Source organism: Athene cunicularia, assembly GCF_003259725.1.
Source record: "Athene cunicularia isolate RWA chromosome 5 unlocalized genomic scaffold, athCun1 chr5_part1, whole genome shotgun sequence".
NCBI lineage: Eukaryota > Metazoa > Chordata > Aves > Strigiformes > Strigidae > Athene > Athene cunicularia.
Genome location: NW_020799101.1, coordinates 17,357,382 through 17,369,708, shown reverse-complemented (window position 1 = coordinate 17,369,708; position 12,327 = coordinate 17,357,382). Strand labels below are relative to the sequence as shown.

At 40.0% G+C, this 12,327-nt stretch overlaps 1 protein-coding gene across 1 annotated transcript in view; it reads right to left on the bottom strand.

The window, feature by feature from the left end:
- The window catches only part of ITPK1 (inositol-tetrakisphosphate 1-kinase), a 118,392-nt gene that overhangs the window by 68,964 nt on the left and 37,101 nt on the right, over positions 1-12,327 (bottom strand). The window contains exon 3 of the mRNA XM_026849255.1: positions 7,898-8,023. Coding sequence (XP_026705056.1) covers positions 7,898-8,023 — 126 coding nt within the window. The remainder of the gene's footprint in view (positions 1-7,897; positions 8,024-12,327) is intronic.

Genomic DNA, 12,327 nt, shown 5'->3' with positions numbered 1-12,327 from the left:
GCCTGGAAATTCAGCTGCAGATGGACCATTTCAACTTTGTGTCTCGCTTGGGCTCTCCAGTAGGAAAAAAATTACTAAGATTTGATAGTTTCCTGTGATTTTTCACTTGCCTTTTCTCAGCAGTGGGAGAGACAATAGTTGGAGGACAACAGGGGAGGAAACATTACATTTTCATCAACCTGACAGAAGAAGCCTAGGCATAAAACCTGCTTCTAATCTTTCTAAAGCAGCTCAAGCAAAGAGAACCTGTCCAGAAAAAGCTCTGAAAGACAAATTAATAACTATATTTTCTATCAGTTAAACCATCATTTTGAATGGAACAGACTAGTATGAAGCTGCAATGACTGAAGCTACTCAAGCCCTTGTACAGCTATGACAGGCAGCTGCTCACAGAGTACTTTGTTCTAATCAGTGTACAACAAAGATTCCCCAGTCAAAGTCTTACACAAGCCAAAACATACTCACTTTTCAAAGTCATAAACTTTGTCTAGAAGGCAGGAACTGGAGTATTTTGTTTCTTTCTTACCAAGGAGGGAGGAACTGGAGCATTAGCAAGGGAAAGTGACTCATGAAGACTGTGCCGCTTCCTATATGACTTCTGTCCATATTCTTTTGGACAAGAAGGAACCACCAAGAACTGAAACAATTTTTTGCTAGACAAAAAATAAACTATGTTCAACTGGTTCAGCCCAGTGCTACAGGGGGTAGGGAGACTAACCATAATCTCTAGAAATAACCATCATCCCCAAAATAAGGATTTATATGTCCTACAAAGCAAATGGGAATATTTCTCTACTTTGCACTTCATGCACGACACTCGGCGCTGCATGCAGTCTTCATTTTGGCTTTGGATGAGATCACTAGGCACTCACCACTGATCTTCAGTGCAGTGGAGAACAGTTTTTCAGCCACCAATACTCTCCTGAGAAACTGCAGCCCAGACCACATCCAACTAGCATAAAGACTTCAGACAGGCTCAGCCCTAAAGGTCTTCTGCAGCTAAAAAGCCACTGACAACAGGCAACTCTTCCTTGCCATTTTCAGAGTCTCCTGTAACAATTATCTTTTACAGGGAAATTAAGAACAGTCATTAAACAGCAAGACAAAAAGGGCATGCTAAGAGGCTTCCTAGTCTATTAGCACTCTCCACTAGACCATACAACAATTCATTACAGACCAGAGAGCAGGCACATATGAATGTGAAGCCAGTTTCCTCATCAGCTCTTGCAGATGAGATGGTCAAGGCCTCTACAATACAGCTCTGAAAAAAAAGTTATTCTTAAAAAGGTCATAAATGTAGCCTGACAGATTATTCCTCCTGTGGTAAAGAATTCCTTGTTCTCTGCTTCCTGGAAGGCTGCTTTATGGAGACAACCTGGCTTTATGGTGCCAGGTATCATCTTGCTGTTATATTTATATTCAATAGCAGGAAAACTAGCATCATGAATTTCACACCGTTTGGTCTGGTTAAGATCATCACAACTTTTTAAATCAATTTAATGAACAAGGGAACCACTTGATTACACCTGAGTGCAGGTGCCACAGTGCTTATGCTACATTACACACACAAGTAGCTATCATGTAAGGTGGTCGCTACGTTTTCCAAGTCGCTCACTGATTTTAATATAAAAAACCCAAACCAACAACCCTACCCCACACACTTAATACAAATAGATTTTTACAATTTGTTTCTTCTAGGGAACATACTTTTAATTTCTAATAGTTTTCAATATCTTAAAAATAATACAGGACAGATGGAGATAGGCAGCAGTTTCCTGCCAGTTTCTGCCCTGTATACAAAATTATGTGAGAGTATACTCTTTAACACACTCTGGCATGTAATTCAATGCTTAGAGATCCCTCCTCTCGTCTGCTGGTTCCTGGTTACATGTTTTATTACAATGAAAGTTTCCTGCATGCCAGTGATGTGGCACAATTCAGTCACACATGTGCAGAACAAGAACCCCAAGGCCTTGCTTTACTGGGGAGAGGTTATCATTCAATGCCTACTCACAGTGGTCCCTGCCTTCTATCTTATTCACTAGAAAAAGATCATCTCCCAGTTTGGAAGACACTGGGAGAGGATCTTTTTCTAATGAATGAGTTTTGAAGATACTGAGAGATTTTAATTCCATACTCACAGTGAGTGTATGTGTAGTCCAGTAACAGAAACCTATGTTCTAGTTCAACTACACGATTGTGGACAGGTCACTCAGTGGGCTATGCTAAAAAACACTCTATCTGTAAAGACAGATCAGACATCAGTGTGACTACAGGTATCATCATAGCTACTACAAATTCATACAAGAGCTCCAAACAGAAACAAGCAAACCCTAAGTTCCTATGACAGCCATTCTGAGTTGACCTAAAGGGCTTCTCATATTAATCTCAAAAAGGAGTTATTACCATTTATTTTCATTTACAGCTTGCAAAACAAAAAATCAGGGATGCAACCAGGATGGTATAGATCACACAATAAAACTGTGGGAAAGCATGTGATTGAACCCACATTCCAGGAACTTCTTCTAATTCTTTAGGCATTACACTGCACTTATTTGCAGGAAGATGGCATCCTCAAAAAGAATAGATATATTAGATAATACAGTATTTACTGTACAACCAAGAAATAATGACAGGGAGAGAAGAAAGAACATCATGTTCTTTAACATTCTTGGCTTTTTTATTATTTTCATTTGCGGTTAAACTTAATATTCCTAAAAATGAAGGCCTTGAAGGCACCAGCCAGCTGGGTCCAAGCATTTCACGAGAAGAATTAAGCAAGTTTCTTAGCCCAGCCCTGCAACAGCCTTTCTAGAGTATGTCTGGCTGAAGTTTGCCATTGCAAACACAGCAATGCTAAACTGGAATAAGGCAGAGTGTTTAAAAAAAAAAAAAAAAAGAAAAAAAAAAAGACTAAAACCACCATCAACAGGGACATGAAATGAAGATGAAAATGTAGTCATCCTCAAAATGTGAGCAGAATTCACCACCATCCTCTGCACAGAAACCACTGGTATAAAACAACGCTCTGTATCCACAGGGTGCTTTTCATCCAATTTATTTCCTTCTCATGCAGTTCATACTGTTAGTTGAACAAGTCCAACTCTATTTACCAATCAAGTCAGGAAACAGGGAACTATTTCTCCTCCATCTGACTTGCTCAGAAGCTTATTCTCACTTCCATTTGTCTCTACTACTTGAGCTCTGGAAAAATATATAGAGAGCACACATTATTGTAGAGAGAGGTTTTCTAATGATACACTTATTAACAGACTACTGACAACTGAGGGGTGCTGACTTACATGCAGCATATTCTCCAAGTGTGTGAACAATAACTTTGCTTTCTACAACACTTGACACACAATCCAAATTTCCAGTATTATCAAAACAAATTTCAACTTCCCATCAGCCTACTGCAAATTAGCTTCACAAGAAGCACAATATTATTTTTGCTTGAATATTGATATTTACAGGGAAATTATGAAGCCCATTATTAAGAAATAGAGACCAATTTATGAAAGGGTAGTGGTAAGCTGAGGCACAGAAAGACACAAGTGTTCTACAGCAACAAAACAGCAGCAATGGTAACAGACATACAACTGAATTTCAACCCTATTATCTAGTCTCTGAATTAGTTATTTCTGTTTCACTCTACTGTAACTCAAACTTGCTCCAGCCCAACTTTTGTTCTCTGTTAATTCTTAGAAGGCAGCACACAAGTCTGCAAAAATATCTAATGTAACTGAATGCTCTTGTACTGTGCAGGTATTTAAATCAATTTATCACTATGCAAATACCACAGAATTTGACATGCTGTATCAAATACCTCTGTCAGTATTCTCCATGACTCCCTGGGACCAATCTCCCTGTTCTCACCTCTCCACATTAGCTAGCATGTGACAGGAAGCATATCCCCAGTCCCAATCAATGACCCAATAGCTCACCCATTGCTGTACATGCTGTATTAGATTAAGGCAATGCTGCAAAAAAAAAAAAAAAAAAAATCAGACACAGGAGACAGGGGAGGTGATGTTAACACAGATGAACTTGACAGTATTGGATAGAAGAGTTGGGTCAGGAAACAGAGAGCACTAAGATTTGTTTGCCTCAAATCTTAAAGGAAGGTTTGTTACTGAGAAGCCACTAAAAAGAAAGCTCTGTGATTTGCAAGATTAACAAAGATAGCAAGAGCTGCAGTACAATCCTGAGAAACAAACCAGCATGGAGATGCCCTTATGTAGCTTCCTTTAACAGGTGATCACCTTGAATATGGTGACACTCGATTTATTCTAATGGGATGGAGAGGAGAGGCAAGGCTGAATTGTTGAACTTGCACACAAGACTATACTTAAACAAAGCAGGATTTTAGGGCAATATGAGTTTGGTTGTTTAGCTTCTATTAAGGCCATGATTTAAAACTGTTTGCAACAAGTCGCTCCAATTTTAACACAGAAGGAGTTAACCAGCCTGTGAGATGTGGGAATGTTTCAGTAAATTTGCTGCAGGACAGGGACAGTCATAACTTGGAAAACAGCAATTGCAGTTAAACAGAAGAACAACAGACTGCCTCCAAACTTTGATCAAGGGCACAGGTGAGCCCTACACCAACAACAAGAAGGCATGTACAGTAATAGGTGGCAGATGCTGACAGGCATATAACCAGAGAGGTCCCAGTGCCACACACCATGGTATGCAGGATTTGAATACAGATACTTCTCAGCTGCTCTGAAGTGAGACATCTCAAGTGAGATTTGACAGCACTGGTGAAGGTTATAATGCTGTCCCAATAAGAACATCCATGTAAATCAGGGGTTTACATCTTTTCTGATGTGTGTTTCTCTACAAACTTCCACCAGGAGCGTGGACTGCCATACAGAGGAGGTAAGCCTCCTGGGAGTATACCTGGTTTCTCACTAGTTTGGCTGATGCCCTCACAATAATCAGCAGACTCCTTCCCACCTGCCTAGCTCCCTCATATCCCAGACTCCTTATGGTGGAGGGCTTTGAAAGTCTGAGAGCAAACAGCCATTGAAATTTACTTAAATCACAGAAGCTTTCAGCTTCCCCCCCAAATTCAGGTTTACAGCTTAAGATGCTGCAGGAGAGCACTCCTCCAACTGAGATCAGCTCTTGAGGACCATGAAGACAGCCCTAAGCATGCAGGTTGGACTTAAACTGTAGGGTGAAGAAACAGCAGCAGCTGAGGAACTGGTAGAACTGAAGTACTAGAGAAAGCATAAATAGCATGACCAAAAGGTCCAGGTCGTAAAATCAATGCTGTTGTGCATGACAGTAGCAAACAGGTTCAATAAGCCTGACAGAAACATACAATTTCAAGTTTTGCAAAGCTTTTGCCTATGGTCTCTTGTTCCCACCCCCATGTAAACTTTGTGAGGAAAAAAAAAAAAAAAAAGGTGGAAATATGAGATCTCTGCAGTATGCAATTCTGTACTGGAACTGAATTATATCTTACTTTCTGAAAAAAATCCAAGCTGCACTATGCAAAATACCTTCTTCCTGACAAAAAGAAAATGGAAACAGCACCTCCACATACGTTTCTTATTCTTCTTTTGTATTAACTGTAATATGCAAATGAACTATTATTTCTGAAAGTTTAAAATCAGTAATTTCACTTCAAATAGTCTGCGATTAAAAAAATACTGCTGCGCTTGATATTACCATTTGAAAGAAATCCTGCAAGATCAGTGATATGTGTTAACTTACATAGCTCTGTAGAATCTGAAAATTTTAGGAGAGACTTTGGGTGGGAAGAGTTAGGGTTTTGGTTTATAGTTGGGGTTTTGATAGGATTTCAATTTTTTTCATAAGGGGATGTTTCTGTTGTTTTTAGGCCACTGCATCTCTATCCAAGGTGATACTATTCTTTTCTGAGTGCTATCAAAGAACCCCCACCAAAGAGGAAGTCCCTGAACTCAAGAATAAATGGATATTTATCCACAACTGTATATGGATAATATATCCATTTGTACTGTTTCTCTCACCACTCTCAGAAACTATCCCACAAAATCATGAGATGAAAGTGTATTTTCACTGAGATTTTATAACAAATATATTTAAAAACAAAGCTTCAACATTTAACCTATACAAAAAATAAGTTATATAAATGGTAACAAAGGTACACAGAATTATGTCAAAGTATCATATTATGATTACTTCAAGGAATTTATCAGGGTAAGGGATTTAGCTTTAGCAGGTCATTCTACCTCTACCAGACTTCCAGCAGTGCAGCAGCTGCCACACAGACATGGGAACAGCCCACTAAGTCCTCAACCAAAGCTAAGGCTCTAGCTGCAAAGTGCTCTATCCTGTTTCATATCAAACTTCACCTTGGTGGTTAAATGCAGCATTAGGAAAACACATCCTCTGTACTTACTACTGTCTCCTCCAGACCTCACTTTGTTACTTGAGGAAGTATCAGCTTGTGACCTTAAGCTATTAAATACAGTAAGTTGATTAGTTGCAGTTCCTATTAAAAAGACTGCATATCCACTGAAGAGTTCATGCTCAGGAATAAAAGAAAGGTGGTTTAGATATTAATTGTACTGCTACACCTGCTTGCACAAGTTCCCTACCAGCATGTTCTCCAGGAGACATGGGAGGTGCCACAGTATTACAGAGTGCTGCTCTCTCTGTGCCTCATAAAGCCTGGCCTTCAGAAATGCACACTATAACGTAAGAATTGAGAATGAGGAATCTCATGAGTCTTGATCAGCTACAAGCAGCTTAACACATGTGCCCTTTTGGATCTTTGGTCATCAGTTTTTCCCATCGCTAGGATGGGTATACTGTGAAGGCAAACTAGTCAAAATCCAAAACAAGGAAAGACTGAGCAAAAAGCCCCTGAAGCCCATCTCTCCATATGTTTCTTTGGACATCTACAAGTTTCCAGTGCTGTGTGAAGCGACGTCTGCACTACTTAGTGATGAATAGTCATCGACTATTCAGAGAACTGGTGCCAGAGGGCCAAGACCCACAAGTCAAATGTTTCTGTCTCCTGTGTGTGCTTGAGTAATACACAAGTGGGAGGCAGCAGAAAAGCTTTGTAACTAGAGCAAAGTGAATACTGACTCTGTTAAATAAAATACTTTCTGCATTACTAGTTGTAGAACATTAAGCAAAGAGAACACCATTTCCCAAGAAGGCAAAGTTGTCAAAATGGCAGAATTTGTCTGAGCCATTTTTCCACCTGACATAAGCATATTACATACAACTCTGAAAATATCTTTTTTAGTTTTTCTTCTCTTTGAAAGAGAAGAAAAGAATAAACCTTTGATCAAAGACATTCACCAGAAGCAACACCTTTTAAAATGATAAAAGTGTTGCTTTATCATGTTTATTAGTATTCAGACTACTGATAAGAATTCTCTGGGAAAACAGATCTCTGTACCACTATGCCCTGCATACTTCTGACCTTCAATGTAAACTTGAGAAAAAAAAAGAAAACAAAACATGATTCTCAGCACTAGAGGACAGAATCACTCACAGTAACCTTGATGTTACAGAAATTAACATTTCAGGAACTAGGAAGACTAGACAGAAGCAGGCCAAATTAATTTAGTGGCTTCTGTCATGGAAAGATGCATGTAAAGGACTCTGAAAACACCTATTCCTCTTTGTGAACAGCACTCATGCTCTTGGAATGACATTTGGTGGGAAACCAGTTCTTACTAATCTTACCAATATAACATGAAACAGATCCAAAGGTGTAAGTCCATTTTAGCCTGACAAAACTATTTTTCCTGGGCTATTAGTAGCAGGGCAGCAGTGTGCCAGGGAGCTCTTCTCAACAGACTCTACCAGCTGCACAGGAAACAGATTGAATTTGCTGCATCAAGTTCATCATCCTGCTTGAAATACAGAAGGAAAAAACACTTACCTGGAACCTGTGAACCAACTCCAGTGACTGGCTGTCATTCTGGTCTGCTTCAAGGATGACATCTGTCAGTTTATGTATGATCACATCCAAAGGACCCTGATCTTCAATGGGCTTGTTCAGGTCAAGCTGAAGAAACCAGACAAAAACCTTTTGTTAATATATGGAGGATCTGAGGTTCTTGTCCCTGTAACATCCAAGGTGTTGCTGCCACACAGAAGGCACGCCACCTTTATTTTGGTATGTTACCCAAATCCCTGAGAATTTACACTTCACTGAATGTCAGAAAATTTTACTCAGACATTTATTTCTCAACACTGTAGATCTAATTCAATGAAAAAATCAATGAAGTCATTGGTAAGCACCCTTCATCCAAACACCTTCCTGTGCTTCTCCACCCTGAGCCAACATTTTCCTCTTCAGTTTTCTTTCCCAGTACTTACACATGCATACAACAGGAATGAGCCAACAAAGATTATCACCACTAAATAAAAGGAACACCTGCTGTGACCTTCGCCCTTTGGGAATGCACCAAACAGTACCCAGGACAGTAATACAGGGAACAAAAGCAAGTGACTCAGGATCTTTGCAAATTCATCTGCTGCAAGGACAGCTATTTAGCTGATAAGGTGGAGTAGAGGTCCCAGAGCACTCTCACTAGCAAACTTTGGCAGTTAGGTGGACAGGGGACAAAGATTTGGGGTGGGGTGTGCAGAAACTCTGCTCAAGACAGCATGGGAAGGCATGAAAATGGTGGTGATGTATCACAGGGCTTGGTCCCCAGTAGCAAGACAGGCTTCAAGGAACAGAGGAATCACCTATACTGTAAAAGGTTTGAGTTAGGGATCGAGGAAATCTTAATACAACAGAGGGTAGTGGACCTGATGGGATGCATGCAAGGATACTACAAGAACTGGCCAATGTCACTGTGAAGACCTAGATTCATTTAGGCATAAATCAAAACTGTGGAGGTTCCAACTAAATCAGGAAGAAAAATTCCACCATGAGAACAGTCTGGTTGCAGCACGGAGTCCGGAGGCTGTAGAATCTCCATCCCTCAAGGTTTTCAAGACCTTACGGAACAAAGCCCTAAGCAACTCTGTCTGAATTTAATGCTGAATCTGCTCTGATCATAATGATGTATTACGGTTCCTTAAGGCCCCTACCAAACTTAATGACCCCATGAAGTTACTTACTAAATTTCAACATTTGTACAGTCTAAGTACCAGAACAGGCTCATGTTCTAGCCAACACAAAGGACTGCCCACAGCACAAAAGCTGCCACATTATCAAGCACTGCTCTTCAACCAATTGCAAGAACTACTCCATCAGTGGAAATTTAACCTTGTAAACTTTAAACCGGGAACATCTTTGAAATGAAAAACAGATGTACACTCACAAAAGTTACCATCTGGTTTTACAGTTACATGCATGCTCCTTTCCATTGCTGCTATCCCTTTTATTCAACTCTAACAGAGAAAGGGGTGAGGGGACAGGAGAAAGAGGAGGGCTGGGCAGAAGAGGCTGCTGATGCTCTTTCGATAGAAGCCTGGTCTTCACTGTCTCATTAGCTTGTTTTGTCCTAACAAAACTTCCCACCCTACAGAAATGGCCCTGCTTTGAATTAAGGAGTGCCTTAAGGAAGGTAGTGATAAGAAACGATGACTGGAGCTCAAGCACCAATAAAAACTAAACCAGCAGAGATCTAGCAGCCTCATAATAATTCGTTAGTTGCTAATCTAAGTGATCCATGTAGCTGAACTGCTTTTCTTGTGTAGGCAGTCTTCTCTGGGCTAGGCTACTTAAGCAGAATAAGTTACCTATGGCACAAAAGCAAACTGAAAGGCTGCCAGTTCTTCCCAAGAGAGACCACCTTTGTCCATTACTATATGCTTCTATTAACAGTTACAGGTTGAGGTTCTAGTACTATCTTTGAAGTACTTCTGTGGATTTTAATACAACTGGAAAATATATTGTGCATCTATCTTCTGTGTAGACTAACAGAGGTGCCATTCACAGCAGACTCTGCATGCAAAGATTATGCAATGGTAAAGACAAACAAGACAGACTTGATGTGAATGCTCAGTGATCAGTAAACTGTGGCTGAGTGAAGCAGTACACAGAAACTCTGGCTGTCCTGGCACTTAGATTTTTACTTCCACACGTAGTGCAGCACAAAAGCTAAGGGCAAGCATTAATGTCTGCAAAATTAAGGCAAAATGAAGTGAACTGCATTTTGGCTAAGGACATGGAAGGAGATGATCTAGTTCTGCAACCAAGTTCCAGAAAAATCAGTTAATATCCTTAAAAGAAATCTCAGATGACCACATTGCTCTTCCTGAGGTTTTTTCATCTGCCCATCACATCTGGAAGGAAACAGCAAAACGGAGAGTCCATTTAAGTAGGTCAGAAAGTTCCCAGTTGCCAAGGTACAAAAATGTGAATTAATCCATTTTCAGGACTTTCAGTTTGAAAAACAGAAGCAAATAAGCATTTGAGATTTGTTACCCCTCCATGTCCTTCCTGCACTTGCAGCTCAATCTGCATAGAAACATTCAGAAAACTTTCAGCCTTGACCCAAGAATAGAAATAAGCTTTCAAGGCATATCCAGTCATTTTCAGCACAGTATTTTCCAGAAGCATAAGACATGTGGGCAAGGTAAGCTCTTCACAACAGTTGTACCAGCTAAAAGTAACTGGCTTATTTTGAGAATGACACCAAATGCACCTACTTTGCACATCAGAAAGTGTTAAACAGGGTCCCCCTTAACAGTGCTCTGCCTCCCCTTCACCAGGAAAGCAGTGCTACAAATGACAGTATGCTGAGGCAGTTCCTCCAGTAGGAAGTTCAATGACCACTTCAATTGGCTCAACAAGGACAGCAGGTACTTTACAACCACACAAACCTTCAAAATTTGATCCAGTATGTGAAGGATCAAACCATTTACAAGAATAAGTTCTCTGTGTTCTGAGCTATGCTGCGGAAAGCAAATATTCCTGGGCTGTGCGGAATTTGGAAGAGATCCACCTTCCTTTTATATACTAAGAAGAAAAAAAAGTAGAAGAAAAAGAAGAAAAAAAATATTTGAGAGGGAAAAAAAGAAGCCTTTTCAAGCAGAGTATCAGACCCAGGCAGAAGTCAGTGAAAGTAGAGTGCAAAATTTCTGATGGCCCTCTGCTGAGACAAACACTGATTCATTGTTTGTCATCAGCTGGAATTTCAGCCCTCCTACTTCCCTTCCCTTTCAGCATCTCTCTCTCTCTCTCCAAACGATCTTCGCATTTGACATGATCACCCAAAGGTTTGTTTTTGCACAGAACTAACACCATAGCAACAGAAGTGAGAGAAAAGATTTATCAGCACCAGTTTGAAAAAACAGAGAGATATGGCTATGGTGTCCCATCTTCTGTGGAATAGGCTAGTCTACTTTGCTTGCCCTTTTTTATATTTAAAAAAAAAATAATCAACCAGGTATTGGTTTCATTACATTGACACTTACTACCAAAAGCCAGCAAAACTCAGGTGAATGAGATGGAAGACAGTGTCAAAATTGTACCCAGTAAATGCTAGATACAAGGCATATGCCTTTTGAGCTCTTGCAAATCCATATATGGAAAAAACCAACTGCTAGATAAACGCTCTTATCATAGCTGGCTGTAGCTAGCCTGCTCACCTTCTAATAGAAAGACTGGCTGGGAGTTAAATGCTCCAAGCTTCGAAACATCATAGTCCCCTCCAAATGCTCCCCAGAGCATCCACTGGAGAGAAAGTTGCAGCCATACAGAGTTTCATCTCTGCCCTCCTCCCCCCTCCCCTTTCCTCTGTCCTCCAGAAACACACAGCCATTATCCAAATCATTACACAGGAGAGCAAAAAAAGTTTATTTCCATTAAGCATAATTTGTTTAAAGTTTTGGGGTTGTTTTTCTGAAGAACACTGGCAATCCGTCTATATTGCAGGGACAGGGTTAGCGCCTGGCAGAGTGCCACAGCTCTCCACTGGTCCCACTGCAATCCCACCCGCATGCATTTCTGGAAGCCGTGTTTAAAAATAAAACTATGTCCAAGTGAAAAAAGTCTGGATTTGTTCACTCAGAAAAAAAACACCAAACAACTGCAAACGTTGGATTTAGCAAAAAGAAATATCATTTATCTAAATGATTAAAACAGTTTTATATTTTTTTGTTTTATTCAGTGTTTCCAGTCCATGCTATAATCAACTGTACTTCAGAATCTGGCTGAGCAGGATTTGAGTTTTTTTAAAAGCTCTTCGGAAATAGTTTCTGGATTATCATTCACATGAAATGAAGTCTTAATACCAACCTTTTCTATTCTCTGAACTAAAGGCAGATCTGCCCAATGCTATATCCTTGAATACTTTACATCCCCATTTCTATTTATCCTCACTTTTCTCTTAAAAGGAGGGAGGGAGG